Below are 21,206 nucleotides of genomic sequence, written 5' to 3'. Positions count from 1 at the left end.
GGCTTTGACCACTTCCAGATGGGAGCCAGGTCCACTCGCTACGCTCTCAGTGGGAGCTGCGCTCGCCACGACTCTCAGTGGCTTCTCACCGATAGCCGCTCGCTGTGGCTGAGAGACGCTGTCCCTGGAGCGCACACGGCGGCGATGAACCAAGACACGAATCGACTCTCACCTGCGTAGACAGGAGCGTTGCATTCACACTGCGGTGTTGGGGTTTGCGGGTCGCGATTTTTACAAAACCCAGAGTGGCCAGGCAAACGGTGATGGTTTGTCCCTTGGACTGATGTCGTCGGCTCTGGAGAGGCTCGTTGGATTTCTGCACCAAACCGTACCTTGTAAAACATTCTTATAAAAGTTTTTTTTTATTGTCGTCTCTATCATTGCCATTTATTTGTTCAGGATTTATTTGAGCATTATATATAAAAATTGTCTTAAAAAAATAGTGAACTTAATATTGTTAATAATTTGACAAATCATCTCCCAACTTCACGTGTACATAAGTGGGAGGATATGAGGGTGATCGTATTGGTGGTTGAGCAGGTGTGTGTGTAGGTGGAGATTAGTGTTGTAGTGGTGAGTGCGCTGTGCTACGAACCTGCCGACCCAAGTTCGACATCCACTCACGGCCACCAACACCAGTGACAATTGCCTGAACCTGTCATGGGCATCCCCTAGGTCGACTCAGCCTCAAATGAGTACCTGCTGCGGAGTATAAACATCGCCACTCGGGAGACAAAGGCGGCCGGGCTTGGTGCTGGCCACCCACCCACTCGTGTACCGTGCCAGCCGTCATAGGTGCTCGCTAACAGCACTTGCCCAATAGTCTGTTCAGGCTATACGGGGGATCTTTGTCTTTGTGTGGGTGTGTGTGAGTGAGCGGGTTTGCAGGCGATCAGGTGGGAGAGAGATCAGCCGGGAATGGTTGCTTGAATATGCATGAGGTGGACGGGTGAGAGGTTGGGCAGTCGAGTAGGTGGGCGAGTGGGTGGGCAGGTGGGAGGGTAGGAGGAACGGGTGGCAGGATGGGCAGGTGTATGGCCGAGCAGGTGTGAGTGTGGGCACGTGGGAGGGAGGGTCTCTGTAGATGACTGGGTGGGTCGTGGGTTAAAGGAGTGACAGGTATCGGGTAGGAGAGTGTTGGGTGCAGGTGAGTGGGTTGTGGTCATCATTACCAAGCATAGTCATTGTTATTTTTATCATCATCATACTCTTCATCATCATCCATCAGTCGGGATCAATTCATCATAGCTCATCGTGAATACGAACAAGCAAACTGACTGAGTGTGCAGTTATAAATACCACGAGACACGTCATAGAACACTTACCTGTGAAGGCGTATGCTGTAGATTTCCAAATCGTACCGGGTTTAATCTCGCGTAATATAACACAAGGCAGTCAGGCTCAGCTCTGAGAGAGAAACATTCAAGCCTGGATGACAATCTTGAAAATAATTTTCAAATTTTATTTTTATTCACCCAGAATATTTTGACCCTTGACCCACAATACAACGTGATTTCAATTCACAGGTAACCCAGAACACAATCAAGTATACTTATATTTAAGCGATTTAACCCAAGAAACCTTTATTATTGATAATATTGGTCGCGACAGCCTACGAGTTAAAGTCAATTTGTTTAACCAGGTGAGAACTCAAGATACAAGGATGAGTGTCGGTTGCAAGAATGATGATGCTGCTGATTCTGCTGCTACTGATGATTCTGCTACTACTACTACTGATTATATTATTATTAATGCTGCTGGTCCTACTCCTGATAATATTGATGATGCTAGCGATGATGCTGCTGCTTATGCTATTGATTATTATGTTACTGCTGATAATGATTGTATTAGTATTGATTATGGTCCTACTTCTGATACTGATCATGATGATAACGATGGAGCTACCACTGCTAATGCTGTTGCTCCTGCTGTTGTTACTAATTCTGCTGCTGATGATGATCGAGTCGAGTTGAATTTCAATTTAACGAGGTGAGAACTCAGGAGATCAGGATGAGTCTCATTGACAAGAGTGACCTGGGTCACAAAAATGAAAAAAGCAAAACAAGTCAAACCCATGCCAGCAATGAAGCAAATATAAATCTCACCCACAGCCCAGAGCACAATGCGATTAGCGTTCACACAAGTACACAACTGGTACGATATAATCAATGCGTCTGAAATCATCTACGCGTTGCTAAACAGCCTGAGACTCGAGGTTGGGTTCACACCGTATTGGTGTCTCATGTTAAGGAGGGGTGCTGCGGTGGCTCGGAGATGTAAACTCCCTCGCCTGGTATGGAGGTCGTGGGTTGGATTACGACCCTGAAAGCTGCTGTATTTTTGTAGTTTGTGTTCCTGTAATGTCACAGTGTCTCTGTGTCATTAATGCGTGTTGAGACAATATTAGTCGTGTTGTAGTGTAAGGTAAATCTTCACTCTAGATATACATCAGGCGCTTAATAACTTTAACCCACTTCAAAGTCAAAACACAGTTCCCATTGTTGTCAGCATAAGCGTTATCCCATAAATCGAAGGTTGTGGCTTCAGGTCCAAAAGTCTGACAGCAGATAATTAAAATATTAATCAAAACAAACCTTTACGAATAATATTGGTGGCAAAAGACCTCCTACTACTATGTGTTAAATAGCTTCTCTCTCTCTATGCCCTGTAAAATAAAACTAGTTTGGTGGGGGGGAGGAGGGGGGTCATTCGACCGCTGGTTCTAACAAAAATGGTTTATCGCAGTGACGCTCAGCACACAGCATGAGTAGTCCCCCCCTAGTGATGCCATCCCATTCCCACCCCGGGTTTATCACCCAACGAGCGAGTGACCGCGAGGGGAACGGCGCGCATCACCCCGCAGCGTCACGTGACGCGTGTTCCCAGCACGCCCGCGGTGGAGCTCCGCCCTCTGGCGTTGAGCGCCACGCGGCGCGCGGTGCGAGGGACGATGACGTCAGAGAGAACCTTGGCTCCCCCCGCCCTCCCCCACCAGTGCGCTAACCACTGCACCACCGCTCCACCCCACACTACACACATGCCCCTCTATACACTAAAGACAAAGATACCCCGTGTAGCCTTAACATACTGTTGGGCAAGTGCTGTTAGTAGCGAGTAGCAACTATGAAGACTGGCACTGTGACAGACGAGGGAGTGGGTAGGCAGCACCACGCCCAGAAATACACAAACACAAAGACACGCACAGACACAGTAACAAAGACAACCACAATAACAAAAACACACAAAGACAAAGACATGCACAGACAGTAACAAAGACACAAACAATAACAAAGACACACGCAAAGACAAAGACACGCACAGACACAGTAACAAAGACACAAACACAGTAACAAAGACACACAAAGGCATACACACCAATCCACTTACCCGAAGACAAAAATACCCCATATAGCTTTAAAATAATGTTGAGTTAAGTGCTGTTAGTGAGTTTCACCTATGAATGCCAGCCTGGGAGTGACCCGCCTTTGGATTTCCAAGGGTAATGTTTACTCATTGCGCCAGGTAGTAATTTGAGGCTGAGTCGACCTAGGGGAGACCCAAGACCGATTCATATAATCGCTATCAATGATGTTTGTAAACCGGTCATGGGCCTCCCCTAGGTAGACTCAGCCTCAAATGAGTACCCGGTGCGGTGTGTAAACATCGCCACTGGGGAGACAAAGGCGGTCGGGCGTTGTGTTGGCCACCCACCCCCTCGTGTACCGTTCCGGCCTTCATAGGTGCTCGCTAACAGCACTTGCCCCAACAGTCTGTTAGGCTATACGGGGGATCTTTGTCTTTGTATATCTGTGTGTATCTATCTGTGTTTGTATGTGTCTGTGTGAGTGTGTGTCTGTGTGTGAGAGTGTCTGTATGTATGTATCTGTGTGTATGTATGTATCTGTGTGTATGTACGTGTGTCTATCTGTTTGTGTGTCTGTGTGTTTGTATGCGTGTGAGTGTGTCTATCTGTGTGTGTCTGTGTAGTCTTAACAGACTGTTGGGGAAAGGGCTGTTCGTAGCAAGTAGCAGAGCGTGTGAAGGCTGTCACTCTCGCACACGAGGGGGTGGGTGGCCAGCACCAAAACAAAAATACACACAAACAGACACACACGGACACAGTAACAAAGACACACAAATACACAAATATACAATAACAAAGACACAAAGACACAGTAACAAAGACACACAGACAAAGGCGTACAGACCAAAAAACTAACCCAAAGAAAATTATCCCCGTGTAGCCTTAACAGACTGTAGAGGCAAGTGCTGTTTGCTAGTAGCACCTATGAAGTCCGGCACTGTGGCACACGAGGGGGTCGGTGACCAACACCACGCCCGACCCGCCTTTGTCTCCCCAGTGGCGATGTTTGCACATCGCAGCAGGTACTCATTTGAGGCTCAGTCGACCTAGGGGAGAGCCTGGACCGATTCCGATAATCATCACTGGTGTTGGTGAACCGGTCATGGGCCTCCCCTAGGTCGACTCAGCCTGAAAAATGAGTTCCTGGTACGGTGTGTAAAAGTTACCACTGGGGAGACAAAGGCGGCCGGGCGTGGTGTTAGCCACCCCACCCCCTAGTGTGCTGTGCCGGCCTTCATAGGGGCCGTCCATAAATGACGTCACACGATTTTTGACCCCCCCCCCTTCGTCACACGGCGTCACAAAAAGTCAGACCCCCCCTCAAATATGACGTCACAAAGCTCTGCCCCCCCCCAAGAAAATAAAACATGCCTCAAATAGCTTTAAACTATTGTCATTGTAGTGCATATTTAATGTGGTGCTCCACTCTGATGTTGTAGGATAAAACATTTATTAAAAAGTATATTTAATTAAGTAGAACGTGTTGTCTTTATTTATTTAAATTTGCGCATTTTGATGTGACGTCACATTTCTCACCCCCCCCCCCCCAGGTACGTGACGTCATTTATGGACAGCCCCATAGGTGCTCGCTAACAGCACTTGCCCCAACAGTCTGTGAAGGCTACACGGGGGATCTGTGTCTTTGTGTGCGTGAGTCTGTGCGTTGTGCCCGTTTCTCTGCGCTGCTCACACTCCGTGCTCTCAGCACGCACGACTCAGATCCAGAATCCTCACTGAGTTACCATCACCCCACCACACACCCAGTGCGGGGTAGAGCGGTTGACTAAACGAGTGGTGGACGGAGTGCAGCAGCTCCATGGAGTCGGCGCGGTAAAACGACAGCAGCCCCGCCTCCCAGTGCAGGTGACACCCGACTCTCCGGGGAGGGTCCCTCACCGGCACTGAGGTCCGTACACCACCATGAAGCACGTCGCAGCTGTTGTTGTCTTTATATAAAACCCAGGATGAGTCGTTCTGTCCCAGCCCGCACTCGTCACCACCCCCTTTCCGTGCGATCGTCCCGTACGCGACTCCAACCTCACAGCTCCCCTCCGCACCCCCCACGTCCACCTCCCAGTAGTGCTGACCCGACGAGAAGCTCTCGGAGCACAGGGCTTGGCAGTAGCTATCAAAGCGGTGTGGGTGATCAGGGCGACCCTGGGAGACAGCGGTCCGCGTCACTGTCCTGAGGTCCGAGGAAATCTGGAGTTTGTTGTGGGCCGAGTTTGGGTCCACAGTCGGTGAGCGTCCGTCTGCAGTAACGATAATCACAGTAGCCGTGTAACAACAGCACCACTATAACAACAGCACTCGTGCACTAACACGCACGTGCACTGCAATAGAGCAATTCATAATGAGCATTGTTATACAACGTTGTAATGCATAGCTATCGGTGTGATGACATGTGACAGGCATTTTGTCAATCCACTGCTGGATGAGGGCCTCGCTACGCCGTGCGAGTTGCGGGGATATTTGACCATACTTCACCACGCCGGTCACCGCGCGTTGGCGAAGGCAGGCGGCGCAGCTGGCGAGAGCACAGAAGTACAGTACAGCGGTGCGTTTGTCTGCCCCGTCATCTACATTTTTAAAAGTCGAGCTTCAGTTCAATATTCACTGTGTAATAGATGTACAACATGTGATGATACCATCAAAATGTGAACTGCTCTATCTATTCTAATGCAAGGCTGAAAACTTAACAGATATGAATTGCTTCCAACATGTATTTATTTAAACAAATTTATTGAAATAAAACGATCAAACATAGAGCAATTGTTAAGTTAAATAAATAAAGTAATATTAATAACAAATATATAAACAACTCCAATAAGAAAGTAATAGGACTTTTCAAATCGCAAAAAAATCGCAGCCTTTGCGATTTGCTAATCGCATTGTCTCAAATTGCGACTTCGATTTGAAATCGATTCATCGTTCAGCCCCACTGTGCGGAAGTGTCCGTGGGAGTCAGTGGATCACAGCAGCAGCGTGGATATCAACACTGCCGCAGCGTCTCTGTGTGTGTACAAGAAACACAACCATCTACTGTGTGTCACCTTTCACAGGCTGTAGGGGCAAGTGGTGTTGGTGAGCACCTGTGAAGGCCGACACGGCACACGAGGTGGGTGTGATAGTGTAGTGATGTACACTCGTGTGTGTGTGATAGTGTAGTGATGTACACTCGTGTGTGTGTGTGATAGTGTAGTGATGTACACTCGTGTGTGTGTGTGTGATAGTGTAGTGATGTACACTCGTGTGTGTGTGTGTGTGTGATAGTGTAGTGATGTACACTCGTGTGTTTGTGTGAGAGTGCAGTGATGTACACTCGTGTGTGTGTGTGATAGTGTAGTGATGTACACTCGTGTGTGTGTGAGAGTGTAGTGATGTACACTCGTGTGTGTGTGAGATGGTGTAGTGATGTACACTCGTGTGTGTGTGAGAGTGTAGTGATGTACACTCGTGTGTGTGTGATAGTGTAGTGATGTACACTCGTGTGTGTGTGATAGTGTAGTGATGTACACTCGTGTGTGTGTGTGACAGTGTAGTGATGTACCCACGTATGTGTGTGTGATAGTGTAGTGATGTACACTCGTGTGTGTGTGTGTGATGGTGTAGTGATGTACACTCGTGTGTGTAATAGTGTAGTGATGTACACTCGTGTGTGTGTGTGTGTGTGATAGTGTAGTGATGTACACTCGTGTGTGTGTGTGATAGTGTAGTGATGTACACTGTGTGTGTAATAGTGTAGTGATGTACACTCGTGTGTGTGTGTGTGATAGTGTAGTGATGTACACTCGTGTGTGTGTGTGATAGTGTAGTGATGTACACTCGTGTGTGTGTGTGATAGTGTAGTGATGTACACTCGTGTGTGTGTGAGTGTAGTGATGTACACTCGTGTGTGTGTGTGATAGTGTAGTGATGTACACTGTGTGTGTGATAGTGTAGTGATGTACACTCGTGTGTGTGTGTGATAGTGTAGTGATGTACACTGTGTGTGTGTGTGATAGTGTAGTGATGTACACTCGTGTGTGTGTGTGATAGTGTAGTGATGTACACTGTGTGTGTGATAGTGTAGTGATGTACACTCGTGTGTGTGTGTGATAGTGTAGTGATGTACACTCGTGTGTGTGTGTGATAGTGTAGTGATGTACACTCGTGTGTGTGTGTGATAGTGTAGTGATGTACACTCGTGTGTGTGTGTGTGATAGTGTAGTGATGTACACTCGTGTGTGTGTGATAGTGTAGTGATGTACACTCGTGTGTGTGTGTGGAAGTGTAGTGATGTACACTGTGTGTGTGTGTTAGTGTAGTGATGTACCCTCGTGTGTGTGTGTGTGATAATGTAGTGATGTACCCTCGTGTGTGTGTGTGATGGTGTAGTGATGTACACTCGTGTGTGTGTGATAGTGTAGTGATGTACACTCGTGTGTGTGTGTGATAGTGTAGTGGTGTACAGTGTGTGATAGTGTAGTGATGTACACTCGTGTGTGTGTGATGGTGTAGTGATGTACACTCGTGTGTGTGATAGTGTAGTGATGTACACTCGTGTGTGTGTGTGTGATAGTGTATTAATGTACACTTGTGTGTGTGATAGTGTAGTGATGTACACTCGTGTGTGTGTAATGGTGTAGGATGTACACTCGTGTGTGTGATTGTGTAGTGATGTACACTCGTGTGTGCATTTATTTTAATTTATGTATGCATTTTAGTAATGTGTTAAATCTAATTCTAATTTTATACAACCCCATTAATGTATATCATGCCATAGTAAATATAATTTCTTATACTCTGGAACGGATTATTTCCTTTTCCTTTATTTCTTATAGGAAAAATTCTTTGGTATACGTCATTTTCGGTATAAGTCCTAGCTTCTGGAACGAATTAACGACACATACCGAGGTACCACTATAAACTGAAACTGGTGGGCTTAAGGGTCCTGTATTTATACTACTTTTTTATTACTGGAAAGTTCTTGAATGTTCTAGAAGTTACTACAAGTTTCTACTCAGCACTGAATCTATCTGGAATTCCCATTGAAAATGTGTAAATTTCAAAATATCACTGTCCTGGTCACAAAAGCAAAGTTTGTCGTGAGTAATAACCATTTTGTGTACTTTTGAGGCATAAGCAATTATAAAATAACACTTACTACCCAGGGACAATTTTTTTATTACACAGTGTAATGAATCTTAATAATATCAGCCACAGCCTGTATGTGTCAAAGGCTCAGTGCCGTTGATGCTGAGAGCTTCAGACTTTAACACGGAACCCTAAGAATCCTAACTGTGTCTGAGTCTGTATCACGCTGCCTCAAGCACTAATAATGAATCCTAAGAATTCTAGATTTGAAGCTTTCGTGACTGCAAGGAATCATATTCTTAGGTTTTTTTGGTAAAGTCACGTAGGTAAAACATCAAAATTAATGAAAAAAAAAAAAATTCTTTTTTTATTTTATTTTCATTAATTTTGATGTTTTACCTACGTGACTTTACCGAAAAAACCTAAGAATATGAATCCTAAGAATATCAGCCATAGTGTCTCTGTGTAAAACACTCACACGCAGAATAGCAATAGCATCCTCACTCAATTATACACACGTGTAGGGTTAATAGAGCTCATGTAATACTACTTTACACTCGTGTGTGTGCTGTATGTGAACGTAGAGGTATTGCAATACATGGGCAATATAAATGTATCTGTTTGCACAGTGATACACGTGGTCAGCCACAACGATAGCCCAGTCCGGCTCTGTGAGCCTCGGGTATTTACATAGAACCCCAATAATCCTTAAGGTGCCTTAGTAGGGATATAGCAGCCTCAAGCATTATGAATGAATAATGAGAATCCTTAGGCTGCCTTAGTCTGGATATGAGCCTACATCATTAACAATGAATTCTACGCATCACTACGGTGATGTAGTCTGGCTCGAGTCTGATGATGACATCCATTACAGAGAAGACTCATACTCGTAGGTTCATCTGCTACAATGGTTACTTTGGCCAACAGCATCCTTACTGGATAAAACACGCGTGTAATATTAATGGAGCTTATGTAATAGTGAAATACACTCGTGTGTGTGCTATATATTATTGTATAATTAATACATTACAGTCGTAATGTTAATGTTTGCTCGTGCAGTGTAGTGATAGACAAGGTCGACCAAGATTATGCCTTCGTCTCGCTCTGTGAGCCTCAACCATTAACTGGGGAACCTAAGAATCCTAAAAATGCCTTAGTTTGACTGAGTATCAGGCTGTTGACATGAAGCCTAAACATCTTCAACGTGTCTTAGTCTGGATGTATGATCCTTGGACATTACCAATCAACCCTAAGTTTATATAATCCATAAGAGGTTTTTTTGGGGTTAGATCGCGTAAATATATAAATGTGTCGTTAAACCTGCCACCACCCGACACAGACAACTAGTAAGGGTTGTCACGTAAACATAACATGCCAATTCGTCACTAGTACAGCACGCCGGTGTGTTGGAGAGCCAAGCCACAACATTATTTAAATGTATATTGATGTAGTTATAAAAGCCATTTCACCATATGAATTCTGCAGGCCGATTTTGTGTCCGCAGTGCTGATGGTTACAGAACGTACCCGGTACTCGTTTAAGCCAAGAGTTCATCTGGGAGAGGCTCAGAATTGGTTCTGAATCCACTCACCATTGATGATAGCCATGGCCGTGAGTCACGTGTAGGTAACCATGTTTGCAGCTCAGTGCTCAGAGCATCCCATCATCATTGCACATCCGTACTCACTCTCGCTCATCTACACATACGTATACACACAGACACAATTACAAGACCCCCCATATAGCCCAAACAGGCTGTAGGGGCAATAATTGTTAGCGAGTGACACTTCAAGGCCGGTATGGAACATGAGGGGGTGGGTGGCCAGCACCACGTAAGGCCGCCTTTGTCTCCCAAGTGGCAGTTTTTACACACTACACCAGGTAGTCATTTGATGCTGAGTCGACCTAGGGGAGGCTCATGACCGGTTCAGAAAATTGTCACTGGTGTTGGCTGTGAACGGAAATCGAATTTGTGTTGCCAGGTTCATATTGTAGCACGTTAACCACTATGCCACCGCTCCGCAACATACACACAAGACACAATTACACGCACAATAACACACACACACAGGTGGTAAGAGTCCGTGGAACTCACACATGAATGCCAGCAGGTTGACCACAGCTCCCTGCAGGGCGCTGATCGTGGCGATGTCTTTTTTGCTGGGAGATGAGGGTGGATCTCCCTTCTGAGCGTCTCTCCTGTGAGACAAAAACCAGCAGTGACACACAGCATCATTACGCACAGCATAATCACACACAGCATCAGCATACACAGTATCATACTACACATCATCACACACAACATCATCACCCACCATCATCACACATGGCATTATCACACACGGCATCACAAACGGCAACATTGCGCATAGCATCACAGCACACATCACACAACCCTCGTCTTACACAGCATCATGCCACACATCATCACACAACATAACACAGCATCATCACACATCATCATCATCACACATAATCATCATTACTCAGCCCATGTTCCACACAAGGCGTCACCCCGTGTGTTAATCTGTGCAAGTTCATAGTCCATACCGGTTTGTCTCTTTCAGGTGAACCTGCAGGAGTCAGACACAGGGGGCACGAGTCAGTTCACCTCCAGCCACGTTAACCACACGGTGATTGGTAGACGCGATGAGGCTGCACTCAGACATTCGCGTGGCCTAGTGTTGTTGGCTGTAATCAAGACAAAGCCATGGATGCATTAGGACTCAATGATTCTCATCAGCAAGGTGTGGCCTCTAAAACTGTTGCCACTCGGTACCTGATGACATGGCAAGAGGCGTCCGTGGCACTTGACATCGAGTTGCAGTGATTGTGAACCAACATTCAAAATAATGATCCACTGCGAGCGTGAATTACAACCAGAGCGTGGTGTTACCAGAGTCCATAATTTAGCAGGGTGAACATTTGTTGAGGCAAGCAATCTCGGGATTTGTTTCAACTTTCAAAGACTCATCAGCAGTCAATGCTGAAATATAACTGCTTCTGGCTTTCCTGATGTTAAAAGCCCTTACGTGTTCAGCAATACTAATGGTTGGTATACATTTGGTAAAATGAAAAATGTAAATGTAGTGTCGAGCGGCCTCAATCTGATGTACATTACAGGATGATGCGGTTATAATTTGTAATGCCAATGTCTGCATATATTACCAACCAATTACTCGAGGAATTTGTGTGTTAATAGTTTTTTTATTATTTTGAAATTCAGCACTAGTTTATATTTTTATTACAATATACAAATCCAAGTTGGTGAACTTGACTCTACATTTACTTTCAGAACCCATGGGCTATATGTTGTCTTGACAATGGAAGTGACGTTATCTTGTGTTTTGTGTTGCAACGCATCTGCCAAGTTTACAAACGCAACGAATATACGTGAACTGGGGCACTTGCCCTGGCTCCATGAGCGCTTTACCTGCAGGAACGTGAGCGAGTCCCTCTCCTTCTGCAGAGCGCGCAGGCGCGTGGCTGCTGCCTGGAGCTCGCTGATCTCGTGCTCATAATGAGCGATGTTCTCCTCGATCCGGGACAGCAGCTCGCGCCCCTTCATGTCCACGCGGTCCAGAGCTGCCCTCTCGTCCTCATCCAGCATCGTCCTCATGCGGGTGAACTCGCCTGAGATGCCAGCCTTGGTCTGGAGCATGGAATCCTGCAAAGGGCGTGTGATGGATTCTATAAATTCATATTCCATGCTGTTAAGACCAAAGTCACATTGTTTTCCAGTTTCTCGAAACCTATTTTTCCCTGCTGCCACGTTATGTCTTTGGACTCGCATCTCATTGAACAGGTCGATAACTTCAGGTATCTAGGTGCTATCTTGCCCTTCAAATTGATCATATCGTTTAATAAACAAAATCTTCTATATAAATAAACATTGTCTCACCTCGGCTCCATCTTGATATAGTCCAAGCCGCCATCCTCTCCATCTTTGACTCGTGTGAAATCATCGACTGCCGAGCCTCTTGTTCCATTATACCACCTGGCTGCCCACTTTGACCTTGATGCCTCCATATCAACACATTATTGCAACATCTGTATCACCTCCAATTTATCCCCCCTGGATTTGTTTAGAGACCACTACTGGGCTGTCTTCATCCTAAGATTCCTTATAAACAAATCCGCCAAGTATGTAAGGACCTCCTAACTCTACAAATTTCCAGTCGCAACCTCAATAAAGTACCTCCCTGTTCTCTCTAAAATTACCATATGTTAAAACTAGGTTTTGCGACGCGTCCTTCCACGCTGCTGATACTACCACATTAAATAAACACATTGAACTTATTGGAGTGTCCTGGCCTCAGCCTAGGCTGGGCTCCCTCCCCAGCCTCAAACACGATTAGAGGGCTGCGTAATGATTGAGATATGAACCAGTGCTGGACTCTACCTTCACAAACCTGCACTGACCCACGCAACTAAGTATGGCCAACTAGCCTCAATGATCAACACGATGTTGTGGAACCTTCGTCCAGAAGTGTATTGGTGAGGATCTGTAAATTATTTACCAAAACAGATAAGCACATTTCGATTTAAAGCTTTCGTGACTGCAGGGATTCATATTCTTGGTTCTTTCGGTAAAGTCACGTTGAAGGGAAGTAATAAAATAATAAAAATAAAACATAATAAAATAATTCTCACGACGTTTCGGCCACAACGCAAGCAGCCGTCCTCAGGTGAAAACCAGGTCTGTCGAGGCGACAGCGTCTGAATGAAACAGCACACGTGCTTGGAGCATATATATAAGCTGGGTTGGAAGGGGGGGAAAGGGCGCTTTGACAAAAGAATTTGCATATCAATAGGAATTTTGCATATTAATGGGAAATTGTGACTTATTGATTGTAAATAAAAAAACCAATCGTATGGGGAATTGTTAGCATATGAAACTGAATGTTAAATTAATATCTAATAGAATAAGTACCCTGTCGGAGGTTGCTCCACCGATCATTTTTGCTTCGATTATGTAAGTTTGTATTTGAGTAAGAGTAAGTCTTGTACCATTAAATAGTCCTCACAATGACATTAGGTTTCTAAGGAGCATGATAACGGCTCCTACTTTAAGTTTCAGTTCATGAGAAGGCATTCCGGTTGGAGTAAGACTTTAACAATTCTTCCGGGATTGCAAGTTGATCAGCAGTATCATCACTCACAATAGTATCCACGCACTAGAAAAGCACTCAGCTCCATTGTTGAGATAAAAAAGTCTGCATTTGTAACATTCAGTATTGCGCTTCATTTAAGCTGTTCAGGAGTAATCGTACAAGAGTAAATGTCACCGTATAGTTGCGCAAATGTATCTTGATTTTCTGGATAGCAGTGTGAGTGTAATGTTGCTGTATCGTCTGTTTTTCCATCAACAACGTCCAGGAGCTATTCCACAAGTTCCGTTTCACTTTTCAGAGCTGGCAAATTCTGTTTCAGCTTCAGCACCTGTAATTCTCCTAAGAAACGATGCTTCTTTATACAAGAGGCCGTGATCCACGTAAAGTAACCAGTAGGACTTGCCTCCAAATTGTTTACATTTAACTGTTCGATAACCCAATAAGCTATCAACAGCCTGACACGTGTGTGCTTCATCCCAGACAATTAGTTTCGATTGGAATATATTTGTGGCTTCGTGTTTGGCTTTATATTGCAAGTCAATGTTGCAGTTATTTTCAAAGGGATTTTAGAGACTGAATGAGCAGATCAGCCTCCAGCTAATAGTTTTGCTGGTATTCCTGTTGACGCAACTGGTGTTGCTAAATCCACTTTACCTCTAATAGTAGAGTGACATGGTGCTGACTCTTGTACAGCAGCTGCAACTGTAGGTGGGCCGTTAGCACACACGCCATTGAGCAAATATGTGTAGGACTTGAGTTATAGCGCGCCACACATTCTCTTCCACTGTTGCTATGCGAGCGAGCAGAGTACAGTGGGGGGTATGTGAGGACAGGGTTGTTGTTGTGGGATTAGGTGAGGGGGTCGTTAAGTGTTGAGACAGGTGTTCGGGGTAGCCGGGGGGACACAGGCCAGCGATTGGCTAAGAGGGTAATTGGGTATTAGCTGGCATCGCGCTGGCGGCAAAAACAAGGTCACGTGAGACCGGGGGCCAGGGGGCGAGTAATAAGCGGGGGGTTGAGATAATTAATGGGGATTAATTGGTATGGGGATATAAACCACAACGCGACAGCGAGAGGGGGTCTTCTGGTCGGCGTCTTGGATGGAGCTGCAGCGACGGTGCCCGGGGAATCGCAGAGCAGGCGGTGACGGTAGTAGAGCAGAGAAAGAGTGGGTTAGCAGCGACAGACGGAGTGGAGATAGAGAGACAGTGATAGCGAGAACGCAGTGTGCGAACAGGGGTAGCCATGCATCTGAAGGATGCAGTGTAGAATAGCAGTAGAGTCGACAGACCTAGCGAGAGAGAGACGCGGAGGAGACGCGGCGCGGCGAGAGAGAGACGCGGAGGAGACGCGGCGCGGCGAGAGAGAGACGCGGAGAGACGCGGAGCGGAGTGAGGGCATGGAGCGACGCGGAGCGGAGTGAGGGCACGGAGAGACGCGGAGCGGTGGCGCGGCGGAGGTGGACTCTTAAGCGGAAAATAAAGAGAACAGAAAGACAGCCGAGTACGAGTCCTACATATGCGTGTGTGCCGGTAGGGTGGAGAACTGGGGCAAGGGTCACGGTAGACCTCGTGGGGAAGCCCCAAGAACCCTCTGGTGGGTTCGAGAAGGGAGGCGTGGCTAGGGCGGAGCCAAGCCGTGCTGAGGGGAATATAAGCAGCAGAGAGCGAGAGCTCCAGGCTGCCGGTTCTGGGAGTGGACTCGTCTCTTCGTCGTCGCTACCGCCTTCACCTGGGCATTGCGCGGCCGGACAGTAGTTTGCTGTCTCGATCGACGCCATCGGTGCAATGCGGCAGGGTCGTGTCTGGGCCGGGTCGTGCGGCAGCATGGTCGTGAGAGAGGGAGCCGGAGTTGGTGGCATGAACACAACAACAATAAAAGGGGAGGACGGTGCCTCTTGCGACTACCCCGTCTCTGACTGAGTGTGTGCGACGCATGCCACCCGCACACACACACAAGCCTCCAACAAGAAGGAAGAAGAGACCTATGACACTACACTTAGAAAGAGTGATAAATGCCATTCAGGACAATAGCACGGGATATATATATGCAAGGAGACAGAATAAAGATTCGTGGACGACATAGATCTAATGGAAAATAAGGTGCATAGTCCTGCAGCAAAGTGTTCATACGCTCAATAAATTAGGAAAGGATGCAAGACTGAGGATTAACGTGGAAAAGACAAAGACAATGGTGTTCAGAAGGGATACATTGAGAAAGAAGCAATAATACAAAGCAGCAAGAGTGTAAATATAAAGGAACTTGTATTCCTCGGTACATCTACTGACATGGGACAATGACTACACTAAAGACGCAATAAGAGCGAGAATCGCAAAGGCAAAATGATTAATGGCAGGATTTAATAACATCTGGAGAAGCAAGAAAATCAGCTACAAGAACAAACTGAACATCATAAGAACATGCGTGTTCAGTACAGCTATGTATGTTTGCGAGACTTGGACATTAACAAATACTGACAGACATAAGATATTGGTACTCGAAATGTATTGCTATAGAAGGATACTGCATCTAAGCTGAACCCAAAGAGTGACCAACGTAGAAGTAAGAAAAATATGGCACACAGAAGAAGACCTGATGATGCAGCAATGATAAGGAAACTGGCACGACACATATGTAGTATGGAAAACAACAGGCAAATGAAAACTATGTTGTTGTTCAGAAATATGGAAGGAACCGGAAAGAGAGTTAGACCTCACAGAGAATGGATTGACATTAAAGATTGGTACCAGAAAGATGTGGCACTACTAGAGCAGATTGATAAGACAGAGAGAGGAAAGTGGAAACCAATGACGACATGGGCAGTAGACACCTACTACGGGCAATTCTGCCCATGGATTGTCATGATGATGTTCACCAAGTAGGGCAGTGGTGGTGTGGTGGTCATCAAACTGTGTGGTGAGTCATTTATGAATGGGTGCTGGGCTGTCTTCACCAACCCACATTGACCAGCATGGTAATGTATTGTTAAGCAATCTGCTAGCATGACGGTTGTGGCAAGGCCTCAATGTTACACTGGTTTAACAAAGGGTATAATTTATCCATAAGAGTGCTTTTTAGTACATGTGTAGTGTAATAGTGCCGGCTGGTGGACAGCGGCGGAAACTGTGGTGGACAAACAGTACACACGCCGATGAGGGTGTGCACGGTGTGTTGGCAGAGAGGAAGAACTCGGGTAAGGGCATGGAGGACCCCATCTGGACGCCCCTGGAACCTGCTAGCAGGTTTGAGAAGGGAGGTGCGGTCAGGGCAGAGCCAGGCCGCTCTGGGAGCATAAAAGGAGCCGAGAGTGGGGTCTCGGGGCTGCCGGTTCTGGGAGTGGACTTGTCTCGTCGTTGCTGTCATCTCGTTGCCGTTGTCACTGCCGTCTTCACTAGATATTGCGCTGCTAAAAGTTGTTGGCTCAGTCGGCATGGTCAGTGTTTGACCGTTAGTGTTGTGTACAGGCTAGGCTAAGCAACTGTAGATAGTGTGTGGACAAAACTGTGGAAGTTGATAAACAAAAGGTGCCTCCTACGAACCTTGTCTCCGAATCATTGAAACTACAAATGCACAATGTACATACATGATATATAGCTTGTGTGTTGATTAACTGTGAATAACCCAACCAATAGTAGATATCAATTGTAATTTATATAAATACACGAACCCCTCCCCCATCCCCTGGTCTCCGAACCTGATTGGCTCACAAGTGATGACATCGCATTTATTTCTTTATTTAAGAACAATTCTCGCTGTGGCCTGATGAAGCTGGTTGCTATTACCGGTGAAATGTCACTCAAATTGTAAATGTTGTGGGTTTCCTCTCCAACACACCGGTTTGCTGAACTAGTAATATCTAATTGGCATGTTTTGTTTATGTGACAAACCTTACAAATTGGCTGTGTTGGGTGGTGGTGGGTTTAATGACACATTCATATTGTCATGATCTAACTCCAAAAAAACCTCTAATTTGAATAATAATAGTCGCAAAAGCCTAAATGTTAACCTGGTGTAAATTATTATTACCATCACAAGGTGACTTGATGGAGGATATAAATCAATCTTTAGCACGCCGGGGTGTAGCAATGCTCATGACACATTGCCAGCAACTCTGTCCTGGGTTACACACCATGCTGAGTGCAGGCCGCCTAGATTACAATGCCTGAGATCGGCCTCAATCGTGCGCGTTCAGGTCAGCCTCGGCCTGCCCCTGGGCCACCTCCAATCCTGAGCAAGGCCATCAATGATTGCACACAGTGCTCTGGTGGGATCATCCAATGCGTCAGCCCTGCAATGTGTCCACAGAGCCAGATCCTCCTGGCTGTGACTGCTTCAGACAGCAACTGTCATGCTGTTCATGGATGGACTCCGGTATTTGAGATACATTCGCAGAGTGAATGTTAAGTCTCCGTCGCAAGCAACACTGGTCAAAGGCGTCCAGTTCTCTATATGAGGATACGCCCTATTCTAGGTCATATATTTAGTTAGAATGTAAATCCATGCAGTTGATAACAAATAGGCTCAAACCCATTCCTTGCAGAAATGTTAAAAGTATACGCAATTGCATCATTATCGGATGCCTTATACCAGGAGTGGGGAACATTTTTTGCTGCCAAGGGCCATTGGACATTTATAACATCATTCGCCGGCCATGCAAAAGTATCAACTTAAAGATGATCCCGTTATATTTGGTCAAAACATTTAATTAACTCACCCCTAATGTGATGGCTGCAACTGACAAATGATTTCGCGAGTTTTATGCGGCCCGCGGGCCGGACGTTCCCCACCCCTGCCTTATATGCACAACACCAAGATTCAGTCATTAATACATCACAATGAATGCAAACTGAAATGCAAGTAAAGCAAGTTTTAACATTCCATTACGTATGAATTGTCTATTGTATACTTGGGTGTGTGATGAAACAGTTTTCCCTGCGTTCCCTGTCAAATATCTTCAAGTCAACTCTTGTGTTCTAGAATTAAAGAGCTAAGATTTTCTATGAAATTTTATCACAATCTTTATATCTTTTAAGTGTTAGTTTTTACTCCAATGCACTTTTATTTTATCAAACCCATAAAACGTCATTCGAGTTATCCCGTATACAGCTTTGCAGTGGTACTAAAAATAAACGTGTGTTATAAACGTTGCATTTTTAAATCCACATTCAAGCAGCAATATAAATAATGTATTACTATTTCCAATGATACTGAAGGCTCACTTGAATCTACGGAGTTGTCCTCATAGAGAGAGTCACAGACTTTACGCAGGGTGGAGGCCACGAGATTACAGAGCCCACAGGTCGTACCTGCACGTCTTTGCGAGTGGCCTTCATCTGTCCCACAGATGCCTCCGCTTTCTTCCTCTTCTCATCCACCGCTCGCGTCTCTTCTCCGACTCTACTCTGTAAAAGACGAAGTCACCAGAGGGGACTCCACTCCTTGAGCGGCTCCCTCTCAGCCCCACTCCACACAGAGCCCTCCACAGTGACAGCTCTAGAATTGCCCACCAGAAGAGTGCCATGGAAGTCAGCCTGGACTGACTTAACAGTCTGTAAGCAAGAAGGCACAATGAAGAGAGAATGATAACTTCATGTTTTCTTTAATGCGATGTGGAAGTTGCGAATTTGTCAGCTCGTGTCCAGGTGTTGTAGAGGCCACAGCAGGGACAGGGACATGATCGTTCAACACAATGTCTCTTCACTTCACGAGCAACGTCCAAACACGGCCTTCCTCCAGCACGCCTCACTCAAAAAGCCTCGACCCACCCTCCTCCTGCACTCAAACTCCTGTCCCTTCCTTTCCCTGCCAAAACCGAATGGCTACCTTGAACTGAAGCAATCCCATTCTCACACACTGAGGTACTCACCTTCCGTGTCTCATGCTCATCCTCCAGTGTGACGGCATCATGCCTTCTATGTTCTCCGGTAATGGTACAGGTCATGCACACCAGGCTCGCGTCCTGCTTGCAGTAGAACATGAGCTCCTGTTTGTGCTTCTTGCATCTTCTTTCATCCAGGCTGACAATGGGAGCCACCAGGACGTGCTCCTTCAACTTGGGGTTTATTAGATGAGGCTTTAGGTGGGACTCACAGAAGGAAGTCTCACACCTGAGACAGGTCTTCACTGCACGAGTCTCCCCATCACCACAGGCGTCACAGAAGACAACTGCAGCCATCCTCTCTCCAACTCTGAGCTGCTCCACCAGGTTGGCGAGCGCCACGTTCCTCTTCAGCTGGGGCCGCTCAGGGAAGGCCGCTCGGCACTGCGGGCAACTGAAGCTGCTCGCTCTCTCCCAGGCACCGTCCAGACACCGGAGGCAGAACGAGTGTCCGCAGCTCAGCGTGGAGGGGCAGTCAAACGTGCGCAGGCAGATGGGGCAGCTCAGCTCACTGTCGACACAATCACTGGGAGACGCGCTCGCCATGGCCCATGGCTTCACTCGGACTCAGTCGCTCGCCGCGGCTCACAGAGGAGCTATCGCAGCAGCAGCTGCTCACACAGCGGAGACGAACAAGGAAATGAACTGACTTCACCTGCAGTTAAGTTATAAATACCTCGAGACACGCCCTGGAATGTTCCACACGGCGGCTGGGCTCACCTGTGTAGACGTGGCGGTACAGTCACGCACTGTGTAATAGCTAAAACTTACTTTTGTGTTTAGTTTGTTGTCCTTCCCCTGCACTTCGAATTAGCACGGTTGGCTACGTGCAGTGTGGAAGAAGTTCAACATACATAGCTTTGACTGGTCTCAAGTGATATACTATTTATACAAACAAAACCCAGCAGCAGCAGCCAGGGACGCAGCGATAATGGTTTGTCCCACAAGCTGATTGACCGGCTCGGGTCAGGCTGTGTGTATTGCACAATGCAACCGCACCTTGTACAAACATTCTGATGTTAAGGTTAACTTGTTTTTTCCATCTGTGTCTTTATCCATTTTTTTCTTGCAAGGCCTGTTTGTTTAAGCTTCGCAGTCTGTAATCGTTTAACATCTTTATCAGCTAATATTTTAACAACTGGCTTTGTGCGTCCTCTGTTCATGTGTCAAATATGTTTTTGTTTTTTATTCCTACGACACCGTTTTATTCTGGGTGGACGGTGGTTGTATGTTGAACTTCTTTCCCACCATACGTAGTCAACCGTGCTAATCGGAGGTATGTGAGTGGGTGGGTGGCGGTGGTTGAGCGAGTAAGTGGGGAAGTTATTTGGTGAGAGGGGAGACAGATGGGCAGGAGGATGGCGTGAGGGTGGGCGAGCAGGTGGTGAGAGAGGGCTGGAGGAAGGGTGGCTGGGAGGGCCTGCGGTTGAGTTAGTGGTTACTTGGGTGGGTTGCCTCACGCATTACCACAGCGAACAGCCCCTGGCTAAACAAACATTGTGGTTCATTTAAGCTCATTATATGACTTTCACCGTCCATTTTCCTATTATGCGTAAAAAAATCGAGGATTTAAATCTTCATAACCTAAACAATATATATTCATCACCTATTGTTAATGTTAATATTTTACATCCTGGACTCGCTGAGTTTGGTCGATTCTATAAATAAAAAAACTATTTTTATTTTACCAGGTAAGGCCCACTGAGGTATATAGCTCTTTTCAGAAGCGGCCTGACCACAAATGATAGCTCACAGACGTGGCTTATTACGTGGA

The 21,206-nt window shown here is 46.2% G+C and overlaps 1 protein-coding gene across 1 annotated transcript; it reads right to left on the bottom strand.

Moving 5' to 3' along the window:
• Positions 1-1,441: 1,441 nt before the first annotated feature.
• LOC144733072 (E3 ubiquitin-protein ligase TRIM11-like) lies at positions 1,442-20,069 on the bottom strand. Its single transcript, XM_078614809.1, has 6 exons — positions 19,421-20,069; positions 18,861-18,956; positions 11,874-12,107; positions 10,991-11,013; positions 10,536-10,639; positions 1,442-5,616 (listed from the first exon to the last, which is right to left on the bottom strand). Exons 1-6 carry the CDS (start codon positions 19,976-19,978, stop codon positions 5,066-5,068), a joined length of 1,566 nt encoding a protein of 521 aa, XP_078470935.1. The 5' UTR covers positions 19,979-20,069; the 3' UTR covers positions 1,442-5,065.
• Between the last annotated feature and the right edge of the window lie 1,137 nt (positions 20,070-21,206).

The sequence above is a fragment of the Lampetra planeri genome, chromosome 45, assembly GCF_965212315.1.
Source record: "Lampetra planeri chromosome 45, kcLamPlan1.2.h2, whole genome shotgun sequence".
Taxonomy (NCBI): domain Eukaryota; kingdom Metazoa; phylum Chordata; class Hyperoartia; order Petromyzontiformes; family Petromyzontidae; genus Lampetra; species Lampetra planeri.
Note: the sequence above shows the minus strand (reverse complement) of the source record. Positions and strands in the feature narration are given on the sequence as shown.